This window comes from Hippocampus bargibanti, linkage group LG06, assembly GCF_051943395.1.
Source record: "Hippocampus bargibanti isolate YZ-2025 linkage group LG06, ASM5194339v1, whole genome shotgun sequence".
NCBI classification, from domain to species: domain Eukaryota; kingdom Metazoa; phylum Chordata; class Actinopteri; order Syngnathiformes; family Syngnathidae; genus Hippocampus; species Hippocampus bargibanti.
In genome coordinates, this window is record NC_142739.1 from 11538057 (window position 1) to 11559150 (window position 21094).

The 21094-nt window shown below is 44.8% G+C and overlaps 2 protein-coding genes across 3 annotated transcripts; one reads left to right on the forward strand and one right to left on the reverse strand.

Annotated features, from left to right (window-relative positions):
• Positions 1 to 812: 812 nt before the first annotated feature.
• LOC148896477 (uncharacterized) lies at positions 813 to 9492 on the reverse strand. 2 transcript variants are annotated; one of them, XM_088999204.1, is made up of 5 exons: positions 9379 to 9492; positions 9010 to 9069; positions 7706 to 8012; positions 4968 to 5390; positions 813 to 1805 (listed from the first exon to the last, which is right to left on the reverse strand). In XM_088999204.1, exons 3-5 carry the CDS (start codon positions 7959 to 7961, stop codon positions 997 to 999), a joined length of 1488 nt encoding a protein of 495 aa, XP_088855330.1. In that variant the 5' UTR covers positions 7962 to 8012; positions 9010 to 9069; positions 9379 to 9492; the 3' UTR covers positions 813 to 996. The 2 variants fall into 2 exon arrangements, with proteins under 2 accessions (XP_088855330.1, XP_088855329.1); XM_088999203.1 differs by having other exon boundaries at positions 7706 to 9069.
• Positions 9493 to 13833: 4341 nt separating this feature from the next.
• On the forward strand, positions 13834 to 15075 carry LOC148896478 (trypsin-3). The gene is made up of 5 exons (XM_088998340.1): positions 13834 to 13960; positions 14037 to 14199; positions 14278 to 14531; positions 14611 to 14747; positions 14830 to 15075. Exons 1-5 carry the CDS (start codon positions 13921 to 13923, stop codon positions 14977 to 14979), a joined length of 744 nt encoding a protein of 247 aa, XP_088854466.1. The 5' UTR covers positions 13834 to 13920; the 3' UTR covers positions 14980 to 15075.
• The last annotated feature ends 6019 nt before the right edge of the window (positions 15076 to 21094 follow it).

The window sequence follows — 21094 nt, forward strand, 5'->3', positions numbered from 1 at the left end:
GCTTATTGGATGAATTCTTTTGCTCCATGTACAGCACTTTGTCTACAGCGGTGGTTGTTTTAAAGTGTCTTATAAAAACAGTTGAGTTGAGTTAACCTCTAAGAGCAAATGCATTCAATCTGATATTACAGATTAATTTATTGCTTGTTTATTAAAAAATGCACGTTAAGAGGAGCTTGAAATATTGAGAGGGGGGGAGGAATCAGTAAACTTAACTGTTAAGCCCTAACGGTTACCATACTACTCCCCAAAAGTTAGACATTTCATCACATGACAATGTTGTTAGTACAGTATAAGCTCTCTTGAAAAGCATGAATGTAATCACCAGCACCTCGAGTAAATTCTGGACAGGAAGAAAGTGTGCCTAACGTGGAATTCCTTGTGTGTTCTACATACTTGGCAATAAAGATGATTCTGATTCTGATTCTGAGGATGTTCGATAGCATTAGAATATGTACAGTTCAATTTAAGGCTTAGCTATAAACTGATGTCTCATACTTCTTTCTGAGGACAACTTTCAAGTGCAATTAGTATTTCTGTAGCATAACTCCAAATACTATAGCAATAGCAAAACATTAATGATTCACTGTCACATCCTTACAACCGTATTTTCCAGTGTATAAGGTGCACCCAAAAGCCTTCATTTTGTTCAAAAGATGACCCTGCGCCGTATACGCAGGCGTGCCTTCTTTGTGAAGTAATATTGAGCCACAACATGTCTCGCAAGCCACTGACTCCATTTCCCCCTGTAGAAGTAATGCGTAACCCCAGCACCTTTTTATGTGGGTGTGCCTTATATATGGATTTTTGGATTGGATTGGATTGGATTTATATATTCCATTTGTCTTTCATTGAGGTGAGCTTTATATAAAGAAAAAGTTTGAAAATACGCCATTCATTGGGGGTGCGCCTTTTACTCCGGTGCGCTTTATACACCGTAAAATATGGTAATAAAGTATGCAAAGTGTGTGCTTTGAACCATCACCTGGTCCCTCCTCAGCGTCGTCTCCGCCGCCTGTGATCAAAAGCTCTTCCTCGCCGCGGTTTCTGTGCGCACCCGTTCACGCCTGCGGGTGGTTGCGAGGGAAACGTGGCTTGGAGGTCGGGTGACGATGGGGAAGGAACCATGGCTCCAGGAGAAGCGCTGCCAGAATGCCGAGTGAGCTGGACCTGATGTAGTTTGTGTTGTTGTCCTGTGTGCTGAGGTCCTTCAATCTGTTGCTGTAAATGTTGTGTGTCCACGTGTTGTTGCTGCGAAGCAAGCAAGTATTGTGTTTGTTGTACGCGTTGCTGCTGTTGCTGTTGTTGCTGCTGCGCCTCCAGCACGCCCAAAAGCCTCTGCAGGAGGACGTTGTTTTGCTGCAGACTGAGCGCCAACGCCTCTTGTGATGTGACGAGTGTTCTCATGTCCTGCCGGAAACAGTCAGCGAATTCCCGCAAACTTTTGTCGACGCGATTTCCCAGCTGTATCGCCGCCTCTCCAAGTCCCCGTAGTTCATCTTCAAGCCAGGATCCGCGCGGAGGGGCTTCCAGAGGTCCGGAGCCCTGTTGTGCTCCGAGCGAGGGCTGTGGACTGCTGGGTTCCGGGCTGCCGTTGAGGAAAGGGGCGCTGTACAGCGGGGAAGGAGGCAGCCATCGCTCTGAGGTCGGAGGGGCGCTGATGCCCAGACCTAATCCCAGGCCCAGTTTGTCTTCCATGCTGTTGTCTTCATCTTCACAGTCAGGTACCCCAACGTCTCTCTCGTGCTCTGGATTGTCATCGTCCTTGTCCAAAATATCCTTCTCGGAGCCCTCTCCTCCAAAACCTGAAAACATGAACATAAAATGTGTTGTGAGCGGGTAGCATGAAGCAAGCTTCCCACACGTAGGGTGTGCTAACTTTTGCAATCAGGAGTCACACTTGTGAAATAATGTATTTTACAACGAACAAGTCATTCTCAAATACTCGTTTTATAACTGCTACTATTTCATCAAAATGAGCACAAAATACGATATTCAAATGGTTGAAATATTACATTTAACAAGTATACAAACGATCTCAATGAATTAGGAAAAAAACGAATGCACAATTTCAAGAGGAAATTGTTGTGCGCCGTGTGGAAGGGATACGGATTGTTTTTCAGCATTTTTGGCTACGACATCAAGGAGGAGACTGTGCTGCAAGGTTGCGTGTTTTTGGCAGCACAAATATGCCAGCACCAGCATAATATGCAGCATTTTCACAGCCCTGCTTTCGATGAAAAGGTTTCTTCAGCAGTCATCTGTACTTCTTTGAAGGTGTCGGACGTTTCGCTTCTTATCCAAGAAACTTCGTCGGCAAACTAAAGCCTTACTGGTAGTTTAGGCCCTATATATATATATATATATATATATATATATATATATATATATATATATATATATATATATATATATATATATATATATATATATATATATATATATATATATATCCCTACTGTCCAGACATGGCGGTGCCGGACTCTGCTATGATAGGTCCCTGCTCTCAGGTTGGGTGGATTGGGGGGAGCAGAGGACTACTCCCTGCAGATGCTCCACTGTTCCTGTCGTTCTGACTAACGACTGGCCTGATTGCCCCATTTCGACCGGTATCACCTCATCAGTATTACTAATCCTATGTTGCCTAAGCAGGCTATTGTATGAACGATCCAAATTGAACCTCACCCCACCAAACCGGTTTAATGAAGAATTTAGTTGCTTTATGAAAATCGCTTCTTCTACTCCCCTTTCATTTAACGACAATGAGGTTAAAATCTTCGCGAAAGAACATAGATGGTTTGAAAGGGGAGTAAAAGAAGCGATTTCATAAAACAACTAAATCAGAGTAGTCCTCTGCTCCCCCCAACCTGAGAGCAAGGACCTATCATAGCAGAGTCCGGCCCCGTCATGTCTGGACAGTAGGGACATATATATAGGGCCTAAACTACCATAAGACTTTAGTTTGCTGACGAAGTTTCTTGGATAAGAAGTGAAACGTCCAACACCTTCAAAGAAGTACGGATGACGGCTGAAGAAACCTTTTCATCGATGGACCACTCCTGTACGACTGAGAGCTTACACAGACGTACAGCCCTGCTTTGTTCAGCGGAAAGGCCAGTGCTGTTGGACAGTCTGCAGCTGGATGGATGCATGGCTTGAGGATCCCGCGATGAGACGAAAGGAGCACCAGCACAGAGCGCCGATGCGTATGTTGAACTGTCGCGGCTAGGAATTGAAGTGGATTTACGTGGGACAGGAGATGTGAGACCATCTCTTTTCGTCAATGGATGCTACAGCTTCATCTTTGCTGTCAACATTTAGCTTATAGCAGACGTGCACATTTCACCATGACGTCCCTGATTCAATGGTGAAAAGGACGCTTTGATCCTCTCCCCTTTCATCTAGAACTGCTTTATACAACAAAGAGGGTGCAGAAAGTGTTTAAGATTGAATTAATGTGTGTCTTTGTGTTGTCATACTTTGTTTTTTCTACTTAGAGATGGCGCCGCGGGAGTGGCTTCCTTTGCAGCAGCTCCTGTATTTTGTTTTTCTACTTCTTTCTTTCCTTTCCTCAACCTCTCATCACTTTGCTGCTGTGAAATGTAAATCTCTCCACTGCGAGACTGATAAAGGCTAATCCAATCCAAATCACGAAAACAAAAATTCAAATGACAATTATATTCTGGGCAATTTTTGGCTGCTGAGATCGAAAATGGCATCCATTTTTTAATTCTCTCCGATTTGTTGACAATTAAGTGATAAATAATTCATGTGTTTTGACAATTCACAAATTAGATGTCGATCGTGGAAAAAAAAGTGCTTTGACCTCACCTGTTTTTACATTTGTTTATTGCTTATTTTTGCAAATTTAAAACCAAAAAATATGGAATATCTTAAGTAGTATATGTCTGAGTAAGCTCTCAGTCGTACAGGAGTGGTCCATCGATGAGAAAGTTTCTTCAGCCGTCATCTGTACAAGTACAGATGACGGCTGAAGAAACTTTCTCATTTTAAGTAGTGTAGCCATTACGGGGGGGTGGGGGGGGGTGTTAATTTTGTAACTCAAAGGACTAAAACGACCCTTGAAACTAACTAATAAATGAGATACTATTTCTCATACGGGAGCAGTCTGTTGAAAAGAGCTGCTCCTTGGTGGCAACGTAACCTAAATTTGTATGCAAGACGGAACAAAATGCAAACACTGTAAAACGCGGGAGGACAAGTAGTTAGTGCACATGTACCCTGCTTCCATAATGCAGTATTTCCTATACAGCCAAACCTGGGTTTTGGACTATAATCTGTTCCATAAGCCTGTTCAAAAACGATTTGGTCAAAAACAGAAACATTTCTCATTATAATCAATGTACTGGATTTTCCGGTGTATAAGGCGCACCGAACTATAAGGCGCACCACCAATGAATGGTGTATTTTCAACCTTTTTCCCATATAAAAGGCACACCGGTTGATAAGATGCACCGTCAATGACTGAAAAAAGTTTTCTAAATATAAGGTACACCACACTATAAGGCGCTATAATAGAGGATGTGATTACGCAGTACTTCTACAGGGGGAAATGAAGTCGTGGCTGCTTACGGTTGTTGCAAGACCTGTTGTGGCTCAATATTTATTACTTCACATATAAGGTGCACCTGCGTACAAGGGACACGGTTCTCTTTTGAAGAAAATGAAGACTTTTGGGTGCGTCTCATACACCGGAAAATACGGTAATCAATGTGTACTTTTTTTAATTATTGTGTTTGAACAATACAAACACGCCTGATCACAATGGAACGCTACATGATGATATTGTGTCGGTCACAATGAGACGCGGCATAAGGGAGTGACGTATAAGGAAGCAGAGGGGAGTCGAGTGGTGCATTCAGGTGCACTCAGTGTCATAAAAAAACCATTTTTGATTGAGAACCAAGACGTTCATAAACCGAGGTTTGACTGTACATCCAGTTTACCTGTGTCCGACTCAGGAAAACATGTGAAAGTGGACTTTGGTCTGGAGTTTTGCTTCTGCTTGCCATGATGACGCCTGGGGCTGGACTGGGAAGACTGTCCGAGCACGCTCGCTCTCCTGCAGGGTAGAGACCAACTTCGGTGGCGGGCGTCCGCCAGCCGACCCCCATTGCGCCTTTTGAGGTCATCCCAACGCTTTTTGACCTCGCGAAGCGTACGCGGGACTCTAGACACAGCGTTGACGCGTTCCAGGATTCCAGCCCATATGCGTTCCCTCTCACGTCGACGAAGTCTCCCCGCTGGGCCGAAAAGCTCTCCTTCATACCGCGTCACCTCGGATACCAACACCTCCAGCTCTGCCCCACTGAAGCGACTTTTTCTTTTGCCTGCTCCATTAGCAGCCAGTGCGGCGGACATTGCTCTGTCTGTCAGAGGCACAAACGACAACACAAACACAGGTGGAAAAGAGTCAAGTAGGAATGGTCAAATTATTAATTACACAGTGGTGATGATTGAATTATTTTTTTAGAATCAGAATCGGAATCGTCTTTATTGGCCAAGTATGTAAAACACACAAGGAATTTATCTCCGGTAGAACACGCTGCACTAGTATCATCATCAAAATCAGTCATCATCAAAATTCCAAAGAGGCCCTATACAGTTATATTTGGGTTACTGTTTAGAAAGTTAAAGGCATGGGGGAAGAAGCTTTTTAAATGTCTGCTGGATTTAGTTGCGCCTGTAATGGGCAGCATCTTCACAGCCCCGCTTTGTTCAGCGGAAAGGTCGGTGCTGTTGGACTGCGGAATGGATGCATGGCTTGAGGAGCCCGCGATAAGAAGAAAGGAGCGTCAGCGCAGAGCGCCGATGCATAGTGGAACTGTCGGGGCTTGGAATTGAAGCGGATTTATAATAATAATAATAATAATAATAATAATAATAAATTTTACCTTAAGCGCCTTTCAAAGCTCTCAAGGACACTTTACAGTCACAGACAAGCATAGATAAGATAATAAATAAAATACAATTACAAATAGAATACAATAAATAAAATACAAGTATAAATAGAAACAAGAGAGAGTGACACAGAAATGCAGTTTTAAATAGGTGGGTTTTAAGATGGGATTTGAAGGTGGGAAGAGAATCGATGTTACGAATATTGGGAGGAAGTGAGTTCCAGAGTTTGGGGGCAGAGCAGCTGAAAGCTCTGTCCCCCATCGTGCTGAGACAGGCTGCGGGGGGCACACAGAGGTGGAGGGAGGAAGAGGATCTGAGGGAATGAGAGGGAATAGAAATTTGAAGGTCAGATAGGTATGGGGGGTGAGGTTATGGATAGCTTTAAATGTATAAAGAAGAATTTTAAAGTTATTTGTTATTTAGTTTTTCTTACTTCAAGATGGCGCCGCGAGAGTGGCTGCCTTTCCAGCAACTACTGTATTTTGTTTTTCTACTTCTTTCTTTTCTTTGCTCTTCCTTTCATAACTTTGCTGCTCTGTTACTTCCGGGTAGAGTCAACGCTGGCGCGAATGGCTGCTGCTGCTCACCCGCACACAAAAAAAGTTCTTATCCCGTGACTGTAAAGTGTCCTTGAAAGTTTTGAAAGGCGCTTAGAAATTACATGTATTATTATTATTATTATTATTATTATTATTATTATGTAGTTGGAAAAGGTGGTGGTCAGGGTCCAGTAGGATTTTCTGCGCCCTTGTTTTTGATTCTTGCATTGTGCAAGTTTTGTCCATTTTTGTGACCATAACAATTACGTCCACCAATTAATCTGATAACATTTTCGCTTTGCATGAAAATATATGTCCTTGAGAGTTTTGAAAGGCGCTTGTAAATGAAATGTATTATTATCTATCCATCCGTCCATTTTTCATACCGCTTTATCCTCATTAGGGTCATGGGGGGTGCTGGAGGCTATTCCATCTGTCTTCGGGCACCAGGCAGTATTATTATAATTGAAAAAAATTACAATCAAGAAGTACCGTATTTTCCGGTGTATAATGCTCACCTGAGTATAAGGCGCACCCTCAACGTATTTTTAAACCTTTTCCATGTATAAGGCATGTATAAGTTATCCAAATATAATACAGTAAAGTCTCGTTATAACGATATTCAAGGGAGTCCGAAAAAATATCGATATAACCGGGACTATCGATATATCCGACCCTGTTTGCATGTAATTTTCTCCGTGCGTGCATAGAAATAGTATCGATATAACCGGGACTATCGATATATCCGATATCGATATAATGAGACTTTACTGTATATATTTTTTCCCAAAGATAAGGCACACCACATTATAAGGCGCTACAGTAGAGGCTGGGGTTACGCACGACTTCTTTTACAAGGAGAAATGGAGTTGGTTGCTGCTGATAGTATTGGCGAGACCTGTTGTGGCTCAATATTACTTCACATATAAGGTACATCTGCGTATAAGGCGCAGGGTCATCTTTTGAAGAAAATCAAGCCTTTTGGGTGCGCCGTATACATCGGAAAAGACAGTAACTTATTTCCAACCTTGCGTTTAACATTTTGGTAATATTGTTGCTTGAATAAAATAGCTCTCATTACACCCACAACACCAATATTATTCAATAAAGGAAATATAGAAAACCTGCCCACCCATTAACTGTGACTTAAGTAATCAATTATGTATGAATTGATGACCCCACCGAAAAAAATGCTTCCGTTGTCAACGCTCTCAAAAAGTGTGCTAAATATAAACATGACTTACTTTGTTCAATAGACAAGAGGTCATCTGAGGACATGCCGGGCGCCATGAGTTTGGGGGGATGGACCACTACCACGTTGAAGGGCAGCCCCCCATGCGGTCCACTGCTCTGGTCACAGCTGCCATCAGAGTCGTCGTCATCCCTGGGGAAGCCGTTGTCGGAAGCCCCCCCTGCGGAATGTCCCTCGGGAGACTCCACTTTGATGTGCATGGGAGATTGCTCATACAGCAGCCCCCCGTCCTCGCAGTACTCCGTCATGGGTCAGGGGCCGATTTTAGCGTAGAACTGACTGGACGGTCAATTCTAGTGCTGAGGAGTTTGATCCCATTAACACCTGAACTGGTTATCACTGGATCAACTGTCTAAGACATTATAAACGTACTGTACTGTCGTGGTGGTAGGTCAGGGCCAGCTAGGCCTTCTCTGTTCAGCTAAACATTATCAGAATCTCTGACCAACATTTCCATAAATTCAAATATTTGGTACATGCAATTATGTTTATCTATGCCCAGCAGTCTATTGTCATTTATCTTATTTGCATTGCTAGCTGTCGTGTGTATAGATGTTTTTTTGTTCTTGTTCATGCAATTAGATTCAAAACTCAATGTGCTGCCATGTTACTTGCATATGCACAGCATAGGCCATGTCACCATGTAACCAATCACAATACTAATTGATCCTTACAGAATATTTTTCCATCCTCCAATTTAGTGGTGACAGCAATTCATGTTCAATCACATATGTTGTGAAGTGATTTAATAATCATATGATAATGAGTATGATGTATTTAATTTACAAGCTATGTTACTCATTCTGAACTGTTAAAAATAATGCACATGGTACAGCGACTTGCAGCTCTGTTCCATTTTTGTGTACTATAGATGCTCTGTATAACAGCGACACAATAGTGGAAGTGGCAAATGCACAGCCGCCTCGTAATGTGCTACCAAATGAGCTGTGAATGATGTAATTTCCAGCTCTTGCTACACATAAACAGTAATCTTGAAAACAGATCAGAATTTAAAGAGCTGTTAATTCTCCTTTAACCACTGTACAGTATATTAAACTATTCAAGCGATTGACACCAGTTCCGTGCGGTTGTATCAATACACGAGATGCAAATACGCTCTACATAAACGTATTATAAATCACAGAACACACATGAATCAAAAATCTGTGTTCCTGTTTAAATAATAATTTCATTTTTTGCTCCAACCACCAAATAAAAACATGTCCAGGTCACAAACCCTTATTTGTAAAACCCCTCTGATTTAAAAGTTTTAAAATAGGCTCCTGTTGAGTTCACCTGACGGCCGAGCTGTTTTGACAGAGCTCCCTCATCCCAGCCTGAGGACCCCCTCCGACGCTAAAAGACAACAAACAGACATGACAGACACGACACACTTAAGAAACCAGCCACGAACAAACAAAACGGACAATTATCACGGGGCATTTTTTTCCCAAAACGGCGGCATCAATGCGCAATGTGGACAACGCCACGACCGCAACATTTGCGCACTGGGCAGACGTTGACACGGTGACACAGACAGGAATAAACTAGCCATTAGCTAACACGCAAGCACACGTTCTGCTGGAGGCGCGGATTGGGAGACGCACTAAAAGCCTCGCGACGATTAATCTTATTCTAAAATATATAAAGTTGTGTTGTTCTTACCTCATGACAATGAGGCGCGGAGGAGAGAGGAGCAAGACAAAATGCTATCGATGCAGCTGTGATCTCGACGGCGGATACACAAACCGAAGACCGTCGCTCTCCATTGACGTCATCAGGTAGCACGGCTGCCAATGGCAGTTCGGATGGACATCTCCCAATCCATGTACGGTATTTGTCTTTATTTCTTTCCAAATAATAATAATAATAATAATAATAATAATAATAATAATAATAATAATAATAATAATAATACATTTAATTTACAAGCGCCTTTCTGAACACTCAAGGACACTTTACAACAAAGACAACACACAAAACAGTAAAATCATGCATAAAACAATAAATAATAAAACAGCAGAATAAATTAGACCATGAAAGCAAGTTTAAACAGGTGGGTTTTCAGGTGAGATTTAGAAATACTTATCGAAATTGGGAAAACCGTGTCTTCTGTTTCTTTTATTTGTAAAGCGTGGTATTTTTTCATACATTGGTCATTTTTCATAAATTGAGCAATATAGTTCTTCTTATTCTTATGTTATTAATCGTGTTATGTTTGTTATTGTTATTAGTTATGAGTGACGTGCAGTCAGGGGAGGCAGGTGAGGCTATGCCTCACCCGTCATCATTGAAATATCAAATGACAAAATAAATTAAGCAGTTATATTAATTTAGTGATGTGTACTTTAACGTTCTTTTTCATTTAATTTCACAATTTTTTTTTTTTTTTTTTTCAAAATCGCTGAATTTTCACATTTACCGTTCAAATATTAAGTGGAGACGAGCGGTGAGGCAGCAGCCGGCTGAGCATCACCATGGATTGCGCAATCACTATGCTAACTGTGCTGGCTTGCTCTGCAGTGAGACCGCCTTGCTGTCCCTCTGCATGTCGCTATTAAAGTGTTCAAAAGCTTTTAGTATATGAATTAAATTTCTACAGTGTATATAATGTCCAGTCACTCTAAATTATAAACGCTGTACTACAGTGTTTATTTTATTTTATTTTGTTTTACAGTGGTACCTCGGTTCTTGAACGCCTCACTGTTCGAACAAATCGGTGTTCGAACAAAATATTCGAGATATTCTTGCTTCGGCGTTCGAACATCAATCGGTGTTCGAACGCCAATACGAGGGTGGAGAGCTGAGCGGCGCACGGGTCTATCGCTCTGTTCGTGACCAACTGTTGTCGCTAGCGGACGTGCTGCGTTTTGCTCTAGCGTTTAATATAGGTGTACGAAGAGTTTTAGCCCCTAATCATGCCCCCAAAGAAAGTAAGTGCTGCTTAAAGTGACAAAAGAAAAGTAGTGCGTACAACTATTGCATTTAAGAAAGAAATACAGTAAAGTCTCATTATATCGATATCGGATATATCGATAGTCCCGGTTATATCGATACTATTTCTATGCACGCACGGGGAAAATTACATGCAAACGGGGTCGGATATATCGATAGTCTCGGTTATATCGATATTTTTTCGGACTCCCTTGAATATCGATATAACGAGACTTTACTGTAATCGCAAAATATGAAGGAGGTGTGCGAGTGTCTGAACTGGCGAGGGAATACAGCATGGCGAAATCTACGATCAGTACGATATTAAAGAATAAGGAGGCTGTGAAATCTAGTGATGTTGCTGTGGGAGTGAGAGCGAGTGTCATTGGATAGATATTTTAAGAGAAAAGAACATCCTGTAGCCGAGTCATCCGAAGCTGTCACGTTCCGAGCGAGAGTGACGGCAGATGACTCGTCGGAACGTAGTGGAATGTTTGGGATCCCAAAACAGACACGTACTAACCAAGCAGGATGTTTATTCACAAATAAAAGAAAACACAGCGAGTAAGAAGGCAGGGGGAGATCCGACCCGCTTACTACGCCAAAAAGCAAATGGCACATGAGGGTGCAAAATTACGCAACCCCGGAAGATGACATAAATTTACGGGACGCGGGGAAAATACCTCCGACAGTATACACTCGCGCAACGAAGGAAGAGTCCAGGCACGGTGGCGAGGTGAGTCAATCATCATTGGCAAGGTGATCGCGAAGCGTATAAATGCCCCGTGTCCGTGATTAGAGAATGACAGCGGGTAGAGAAGAGGCTGGGAGAGGCAGCCCCCCCCCCCCCCCCCCCTCCGCGCTGTCAACTCGCAAGTGACAGGAGCAAAGAGATGGTTTCGGTGGTCGAAAAAAATCGATTTTCAAACAGGGTCCTGTAACGAATTATGGTCGAGAACCGAGGTACCACTGTAGTTTATTTCTATCAAAACTGTGTGCATCGGTGAGGCACACAGTTCTCCAGGGGGCGCTGGTGATTACAGAGATTCTTGCGCCTCCTCGGCTGCAGAATAATAGAATTAGTGACAGAAAGCTACAGTAAACAGTTAGCAAGTTAAGTGCAACCATCCAGTCACTTTTTCATGTTTCTTGGCCTTATTTTCAGAATGGTGGATGACATATCTAAATTGAAAGAATTTTCTAAACTGGACTTTCAATCGAAGCAGGAGATAATAATTAAAGGAAGACCAACACCGGACTTTATAGCTCACAAACGGTGAGGGATGAATGTAAATCTCCTGGACAGCTTCTCAGCTTTTTGGCCAAGAAGGATCTCATTGAAACTATTCCTGAAGCGACAAAGTTGCTCCAGCTCGTGCTCACTGTTCCAGCTACTACAGCATCAGTGGAGTGGTCATTCTCAGCAAAAATGACTGTAAACATACAGTCGGAACAGGACTCATCAAGGACGACTTTCTTCACTGGCAGTGATCTCCATTGAGACAGAGAGACTTGGACTTCATTTATAAGTAAAGGTAACACGACAAGAACGTTGTTTTAATTCTTTTTTTCTATGCTACAGTTTGTATACAGTATATAAAGAATGCTGACATGACATTTTAAGCAAAACACGTTAACTGTTGCCAATCAAATGGTGAATAAGCTACTCTGTGGAGTTCGTATGTTTGTAAATCTGACTGTGATGATGTCAGTGCCTCACCAGTTTTGAAAGGCTATTATAAATGAAATGTATAATAATAATAATGGGGCGGCCCGGTAGTCGAGTGGTTAGCACAACGGCTTCACAGTGCAGAGGTCGCCGGTTCGCGTTCCGGTCCGGCCTCCCTGTGTGGAGTTTGCATGTTCTCCCCGAACCTGCGTGGGTTTTCTCCGGGTCCTCCGGTTTCCTCCCACACTCCAAAAACATGCATGGCAGGCAGATTGACCACTCCAAATTGTCCCTAGGTGTGAGTGTGAGAGTGACTGTTGTATGTCTTTGTGTGCCCTGTGATTGGCTGGCAACCAATTCAGGGTGTTATTATTATTATTATTATTATTATTATTATTATTATTATTATTATAGTGCATTCATAAATGTATGTTAATCCGAAACACTTTTACACATACTGTCACAAACATGCTGGATCACACAGAAATGGGCTGTGTGAAATTATGATTCTGAAACTTTTTTTTATTTGAATACTTGAAACCACTGTAACAAAGCACTTAACACGGACAACTATCATATACAGGAAATCATTTTTCCTTTTCTGATGTCAAACACAAAAGCAGAAATTGCAGAATCGTATAACATGTGGTATTTTCTCCATTTTTATGTATTAGGTCAGTGATTTTCAACCACTGTGCCGCGGCACACTAGTGTGCCGTGAGAGATCGTCAGGTGTGCCGTGAGAAACTATCCAATGCCCCCTTTTCAAATGTAAAATTTTAAAAACATGTATTAATCATTTTCTGCCAATAGTATGTCATTGTCCGGTGTCCGTGCTGAAAAGACTGGGAGTGCAATTTAATATTCGTCCGTGTGGCAACACGTCACCGATTGCCTCGTTCCCGCGAGATGGTTAGTGGTGTGCCGCAAAAAAAATTCAAATGTAAAAAAAAGTGCCATGGTTCAAAAAAGGTTGAATAACACTGTATTATATGAATCCGATCGTTGAAGGCAGGCAAAAAGCAGTTGAATGAAAAACATCAAAGACCCAGAAAAGGGACTCCATCAAATCAGGACAAATTGCAAAGCCTCTCACATATCTATATCACCTTTAGGTCATCAAAAGTGTCCAACTGCTCAGCCACTGTACACACCACGGAGACAAAACGTACTTATGATGAATTCATAGTGCAGTGAAAGAATATATGCTCTCTTCTTGACGTTTTTTGCACATTTATAACCGAGGATCCCGCTTCACCAAGCCAATTTTAATGTTACGAAGGCAAACCCATCAAAGACAAAAAGCAGGGTGTAACAGATTTTTTTTATTAAAAAGGGGGAGAGGAACTACCCAAAACCATTTTCCATCTGGGATGTTCAATTCTATTTACATCTGTCGATTTAGAAAGGAGCAACGTAAATTATCTTAAGCCATGCTGGTGCATTTCCCAGGTGGGATAATGTTTAATGCTTTTGTACAGTACATGGGAAAGTCCTTGAGAGGGTCTTCGATAAAGAGTTGACACCGTAGATAGTTCAGAGGTATATAAACCCACCAATCCTGTTCCTCCACTGTGTCAGTCCACGAGGTTCAGAACACAGTCATGAAGTACTTCATTGTCCTTGCCTTGTGTGCCGCAGCTTGTGAGTATTTGCCTCTCATGGATGGGGGACTGATCAAAAAACAATTGTATGTAAAAATGATACACGTGCATTGCAGTTGCCGCTCCTATTGACGATGAGGACGATAAGATTGTCGGTGGATACGAGTGCAGAAGGAACTCTGTACCATACCAGGTGTCTCTGAACTCTGGCTACCACTTCTGCGGAGGTTCCCTGATCTCCAGCACATGGGTGGTGTCTGCCGCTCACTGCTACAAGTCGTAAGTGGGAACAAACCCGCCATGAAGCTTCTGCGTGAATTTGAACTCGGCATCACCGTCATGTGCGTTTGTGTGCAGCCGCATCCAGGTGCGTCTCGGCGAGCACAACATCGCCGTCAACGAGGGCACGGAGCAGTTCATCAACTCCGCTAGGGTCATCAGACATCCCAGATATAGCAGCCGAAACCTGGACAACGACATCATGCTCATCAAGCTGAGCAAGCCCGCTACCCTGAACAGCTACGTGCGCACCGTGTCCCTGCCCTCCAGCTGCGCCGGCTCGGGCACCCGCTGTCTGATCTCTGGATGGGGCAACATGAGCGGCTCTGGAAGTCAGTTTGAAAAAAAAACTCAAGGAAGATTGACTTGTTCTTGTACAGGCAGTCACGTGTGTCCTTTCCTCCTCTTCAGGCAACTACCCTGACCGTCTGAGGTGCCTGGATGCCCCCATCTTGAGCGACAGCAGCTGCAGGAAGTCCTATCCTGGACAGATCACCTCCAACATGTTCTGCGCCGGATTCCTGGAGGGAGGCAAAGACTCTTGCCAGGTACGACCAACAAGATCACTCAGTCTTCAAATGAACTTCTCAAGCGTTTCGTGCTTACATTTGCTATTTGGTATCGGTGCAGGGAGACTCTGGTGGCCCCGTGGTGTGCAACGGCCAGCTTCAGGGTGTCGTGTCCTGGGGTTACGGTTGTGCCCAGAGGAACAAGCCTGGTGTTTATGCTAAGGTCTGCAACTACAACTCCTGGATTCGCAGCACCATGGCATCCAACTAAAGGGTTGAATTTCGGTGTTAAATGTACAGTAAATTACAACAGTACCGCCTATGTAAAGCTGCATGAGTTGTATGCAATAAAAACGTCCTATACTTACTTGAATGTTCTGTCTTTTTCAAAGTGGTGATGTCATGACTATTATTTAGCATGTTCAGTTAAGCTAATGCAAGTTTATGAGATCTGGACTTAAATACAGGAGTTGCATAGAGTTTTAAAGCAAATGCTTCTGGAAAATAAGACACAGGAACATTTGCAGTTATTCCCACATCCAGGCTGTGTATCACCAGTGACGTGCGGTGAGGTTCATGGCTGGTGAGGCACTGACGTCATCACAGTCAGATTTACAAACATACGAACTCCACAGAGTAGCTTATTCACCATTTGATTGGCAACAGTTGACGTGTTTTGCTTAAAATGTCATGTCAGCATTCCTTATATACTGTATACAAACTGTAGCATAGAAAAAAAGAATTAAAACAACGTTCTTATCGTGTTACCTTTACTTATAAATGAAGTCCAAGTCGCTCTGTCTCAATGGAGATCACTGCCAGAGAAGAAAGTCGTCCTTGATCAGTCCTGTTCCGACTGTATGATTTCAGTCTTTTGTGCTGAGAATGACCGCTCCACTGATGCTGTAGTAGATGGAACAGTGAGCACGAGCTGGAGCAACTTTGTCCCTTCAGGAATAGTTTCAATTAGATACTTCTTGGCCAAAAAGCCAAGCAAAATCGAAGCAGGCCCTCCACTTACCCTGGGTGGACGCCCCCTCAGTGTCGGGCGTCCACCGAAAGGGAACCTTGGTGGACGTGAGGTTAGTGAGGGGGAGTGCCTTCTGACTATAACCGCGAATGAAGCGGCGATAGAAGTTGGCAAACCCCAGAAACCGCTGGAGCTGCTTACGCGTCTTCGGGGTAGGCCATTCTACCACCGCTTTAGTCTTGGCGGGGTCGGCCCTGAGCTGCCCCTGCTCCACGACGAACCCCAGAAAAGACAGAGAGCGGACATGGAACTCGCACTTCTCTGCCTTTACGTAGAGCCGGTTTTGCAGGAGCCGCGTCAGGACCCGTCAGACGTGTTGCCGGTGCTCCTATGCAGATCGAGACAAAATGAGAATGTCATCGAGGTAGACAAAAACAAAAAACATTGAGGGAGTCCCTGAGCACATCATTGATTAGATTTTGGAAGACGGCGGGCGCGTTCGTGAGTTCGAACGGCATCACCAGGTACTCAAAATGCCCTAATGGCGTCTTGAATGCCGTTTTCCATTCGTCCCCTCACGGATTCGGACCAGATGGTAAGCGCTACGGAGATCCAATTTAGAAAAAAAATAGTAGCTGATTGAAGGGGCGCGAAGGCTGAGTCCACGAGGGGGAGAGGGTATTTGTTACGAATGGTGATGTCTTTCAGACCCCGGTAGTCGACACACAGGCGCAGGGATCCGTCTTTCTTATTGATAAAGAAGAACCCTGCGCCCAGCGGAGAACGTGACGGGCGAATGAGTCCCGCCGCAAGGGAGGAGTCTATATAGGTGCTCAGGGCTTCTCGTTCTGGTTGAGAGATATGGAAAAGTCTGGAGTCCAGTAATGGAGCCCCTGGCTGCAGTTGAATAGCACAGTCATACGGTCGGTGGGGCGGCACGGATTGGGCGTTGTCCTTGCTGAACACCTCTCGCAGGTCGTGGTAGCACTGCGGCACGCCCTTGAGGCAGATGGCCTCGGGCAGGCCACCGCGGGAGGGGTCTTTCCCTGCCGTTGCTGACTACAGGCAGTTAACGTAGCAGTAGGGGCTCCAGCCCTGAATGGTGGGGCCCTCCCAGGAAATGGACGGGTCATGGGTACTGAGCCAGGGGAGGCCCAGTACTAGCGGCACGTTCCGGGACGGCATAACTAAAAATTGTCGGTGCTCCACATGATTGCCCGCTACCCTGAGTTTAAGCGGGGCCGTGATGTGGGTGACTCTAGCTAAAAGACGGCCGTCAAGATCGAGGATCTCCTTGGGGGGAAGGAGATCGATCAGATGACAGCCCAGAGAGTCAGCCAGCTGGGGATCGATAAAACATCCGTCGGCCCCCGAGTCCACTAGCGCCCGCACAGTCTGGGAGATGGATGGGCGAATGACGTCGCCGTCCAGCTCTAGTCGCGTAACGGGGGCCGTGGGCTTGGCCTCCTGGGGTCGCCGTTTCGATGGGGACTTACAGGGACCGGAGGTCTTGGGCTGGGGGCCTGGGGTGCGACGAGCCCCGGGGATGGTGCGGTCATTCCCCCCCCCCCCATCCGCATGGGTTCGGGGGATCCCTCCAGCCGCCGCACGTGCTCACGGCCGGGTGTAGTCGTCCTTGGTCATGTGCCGGGCTCGTTGGACCGCTGGCTGCCTTGTTCCCTCCGCCGCTCCCTCAGACGGAGGTCCAGACCGATGACGGCCTCCACCAGGTCGTCTAAGGTGGTGCCGGCGTCGCGGGTGGCCAACTCATCCTTGAGTGCGGCGCTCAGTCCGCGACGAAACACCCCCCTCAGTGCTCAGTCATTGTATCCGCTGTCAGCGGCCTGGATCCGGAAGGCGACGGAGTACTCAGCTGCCGAACGGGATCCTTGGACGCAGTCGTGGAGTCGCCCCTCTGCTTCGACCTCCGTCACCGGATGATGGAAGACCCGGCGAAGCTCAGCCACAAAGTCTGGGTATGACGCACACAGCTCCGGTTGGGACTCCCGGATGGCCAGCACCCAGGTCTCAGCGAGCCCCGTGCGCAGGCTGGTGATAAACGCTACCTTGACCTCGTCGCTATCGTCTGCGTGGGGCTGTTGTTCGAAGACGAGCGCGCATTGCATGAGAAATTGCGCACAGCGCTCGGTTTTGCCTGCGTAGCGGGAGGGGTGGGGTAGCTGTATCTCGCGCCTACCCACGGGGGGGGGGGGGGGGGGTGTGTGTGAGAGGCAATGCGTGTCTCGATTGACTATGTGTTGAGCCAGCGTGGTGGTGATTTGGCGGACTTCCGCAATGGCTTGGACCAGCTGGGTCGAACGCTCTGTCTGCATGGTAAGGGCGGCGATAAATCTGTCTTCGCCGGCGGGATCCATGGGTGGTCGGAGAATTATGTCACGGCACTCGAGGCTTGAAGGCAGGACTCGAGTGACGAAGGAAGGTGGGAAGGTTTGGATCCGAAATACACGGCGAGACAGATTTCCAGGAAAAGGTCTTTACTGAGACACGCATGCAAAATAACAAACAGTGGGAAGGTAAGTGAAGACAAGAACAAGGACCGACCTGACGGCGAGGTAGTCGCGAGGGTAGCTTCTAGAAATTCTCCGACGGAGACGGTCAGGTGCGATCGGCAATTATAGTCAGAAGGCACAATCAGTAAATTACAAACAGGTGAGGGAGCCCGGGTGAGTAAGGATGGGAGGGGCCGTCTCCAGGGAGCAGCGGAGGAGGTGACGGGAGGGGCGGGGCGCGCCCAGGACGGCGATGAGATGTGACAGATAGAAAGTTCAGTTGAGAAAATTCTTTCAATTTAGATATGTAATCCATCATTCTGAAAATAAGGCCAAGCAACACGAAAAAATGACTCCATGGTTGCACTTAACTTGCTAACTGTTTACTGTAGCTTGCTGTCACTAATTCTATTATTCTGCAGCCGAGGAGTCGTAAGAAAAATCTCTAATCACCAGCGCCCACTGTCATACGGCAGGAGAACTGTGCGCCACACATATGCACACAGTTTTGATAAAAATCAAATAAAATAAACACTGTAGTACAGTGTTTATAATGTACAGTGACTGTACCTTATATTTACCAGCTAAACTGTAGAAATGTAGTTTATATACTAAAAGCTTTTGAACACTTTAATAGCGATATGCATAGGGACAGCAATGAGGTCTCACTGCAGAGCAGGCCAGCACAGTTAACATAGTGATTGCACAATCCATGGTGAGGCTCAGCCGGCTGCTGCCTCACCGCTCGTCTCCACTTAGTATTTGAACGGTAAATGTGAAAATTCAGCGATTTTGACAAAAAAATCCAAAAATGGTAAAGTGAAATGGAAAAGAACGTTAAAGTAAAAATCACTAAATAAATATAACTGTTGAATTTATTTTTTCATTTGATATTTCCATGATGACAGGCGAGGCCCAGCCTCACCTGCCTCCCCTGACTGCACGTTACTGTGTATCACTGAGTTCATTATTCACACAATAATGTGCTAAGGGTGTGATAGACAGACCATAAAATGGGGCTTATAAAACGAACAAAGATAATGAAATGAAGAGAAAGCGCAGTCATTCTAAAAAAAAAAACAAATGGACTGTTGTGTTAAAGAGTAGTAGGCCTAAGTTAATCAGAATGAAAACTACAGAGTCAACTACATACTATAAATCAAAGCTCATTTCATGAAATGAGCTAATTGCAGGCTTACGGCTGTGAAAACAGAAATATCAAATCAGTGAAACAGGAAAAACACTTGTGAATGAATATGCCTCTCACGCCACCACCTTGGAGTAAGCATCAGTAAAATACACACAACACAACATTGATCAAGGAGGAGACTGCTGAGCGGTCAAGCCTTTTCGGCAGCACAAATATGCCAGCACCGTTTTTGATTGGGAGGAATGTCGGTGCCATTTCACTGTCAACGCTGGACAACTCTGATTGTGATTTTTTTGCACCTGTAATGGGCAGCATTATCACAGTCCCACCTTGTTCAGCGGAAAGGACGGTGCTGTTGGACAGTCTGTAGCTGGATGGATGAGAAGAAAAGATTGCCAGCCCAGAGCGCCGATGCGTATGTGGAACTGTCGCGGCTTGGAATTGAAGCGGATTTACATGGGACAGGAGATGTAAGACAGTCTCTTTTCTTCAATGGCTGCTACAGCTTCGTGTTTGCTTTTAACATTTACCTTATAGCAGACGAGCACATTACCCATGACGTCCCTGATCCACTGGTGAAAAGGACACTTTGATCCTCTCCTATTTCATCTAGAACAGCTTATTACAACAAAGATGGTGCAGACGGCCTTAAGATTGAATGACTATCTTTTGTGCTGTGTCACATTATTTGTTTTTTTGGTTGTTTCGACTTCAAGATGGCGCAGTGAGAGTGGCTGCCTTTACAGCAGCTTTGTATTTTGTTATTCTACTTCTTCCTTTCCTTCCCTTTTCCTTTCATAACTTTGCTGCTGTGAAATGTAATTTTCTCCCCTGCTAGACTAATAAAGGGTAATCCAATCCAATAGTTGAGTGGGAAAATAATGTGGGGAGGCGGGCGGGGGTGGCAAAGCTTTTCGAAATGATACACATTTCAGAATAAATATTGTACAGAATAATTTTGACATGGCATATTCTTATCAAGGGCGGCCCGATAGTCGAGTGGTTTGCACGCCGGCTTCACAGTGCAGAGGTCGCCAGTTCGCATCCCGCTCCGGCCTCCCTGTGTGGAGTTTGCATGTTCTCCACGGGTCTGCGTGGGTTTCCTCCCACATCCAAAAATATGCATGGCAGGAAGATTGAACAGGTGTGAATGTGACAGTGACTGGTTGTTTGTCTCTGTGTGCCCTGCGATTGGCTGGCAACCAATTCAGGGTGTCCCCGCCTACTGCCCGAAGATGGCTGGGATAGGCTCCAGTACCCCCCGCCTCCGACCCTAATGGGGAATAAGCGGTACGGATAATGGGTGGATGGATATTCTTATCTAACTGCCGTTTGAAATATAAGGGCGTTTCTATTAGACCCTGTGAAATCTCTGGTCAAATGTGCCAAAGCAGCTTGGGTTACTCAGTTTTATCATAGATTCATGTTTCTTAGAATATGAAACAGTTGTTGGTAACAACTGAAGATCTCAGAGCAAATCCCCCATGCATCCGCCATAATAAATGTACACTTGCTATGTTGTTTTTCACAAATGAAACACACTTTTGTGTTTGGTGTTAAGGTACCATTAAATGATATATTAAAAATGTTCAAAATACAATAGATGTTTGAATTTCTGGAGAAATTGTTGTTCGCATAAAGCAGTGGTCTCAAACTCAATTTACCCGGGGGCCGCTGGAGGCAGTCTGGGTGAGGCTGGGCCACATCAGGATTTCCATAAGAATCACAGATAAAACATTCCAATGTTCTCGAAATC

Coding starts and splice junctions, on each gene's coding strand:
- LOC148896478 (XM_088998340.1), top strand. CDS start 13,921: ATGAAGTACTTCATTGTCCTTGCCTTGTGTGCCGCAGCTT. Junction 13,961..14,036: donor TGCCTTGTGTGCCGCAGCTT/GTGAGTATTTGC, acceptor CGTGCATTGCAG/TTGCCGCTCCTATTGACGAT. Junction 14,532..14,610: donor CAACATGAGCGGCTCTGGAA/GTCAGTTTGAAA, acceptor CCTCCTCTTCAG/GCAACTACCCTGACCGTCTG.
- LOC148896477 (XM_088999204.1), bottom strand. CDS start 7,961: ATGACGGAGTACTGCGAGGACGGGGGGCTGCTGTATGAGCAATCTCCC. Junction 5,391..7,705: donor CCTCTTGTCTATTGAACAAA/GTAAGTCATGTT, acceptor TGCCTCTGACAG/ACAGAGCAATGTCCGCCGCA. Junction 1,806..4,967: donor TTTTCCTGAGTCGGACACAG/GTAAACTGGATG, acceptor TCATGTTTTCAG/GTTTTGGAGGAGAGGGCTCC.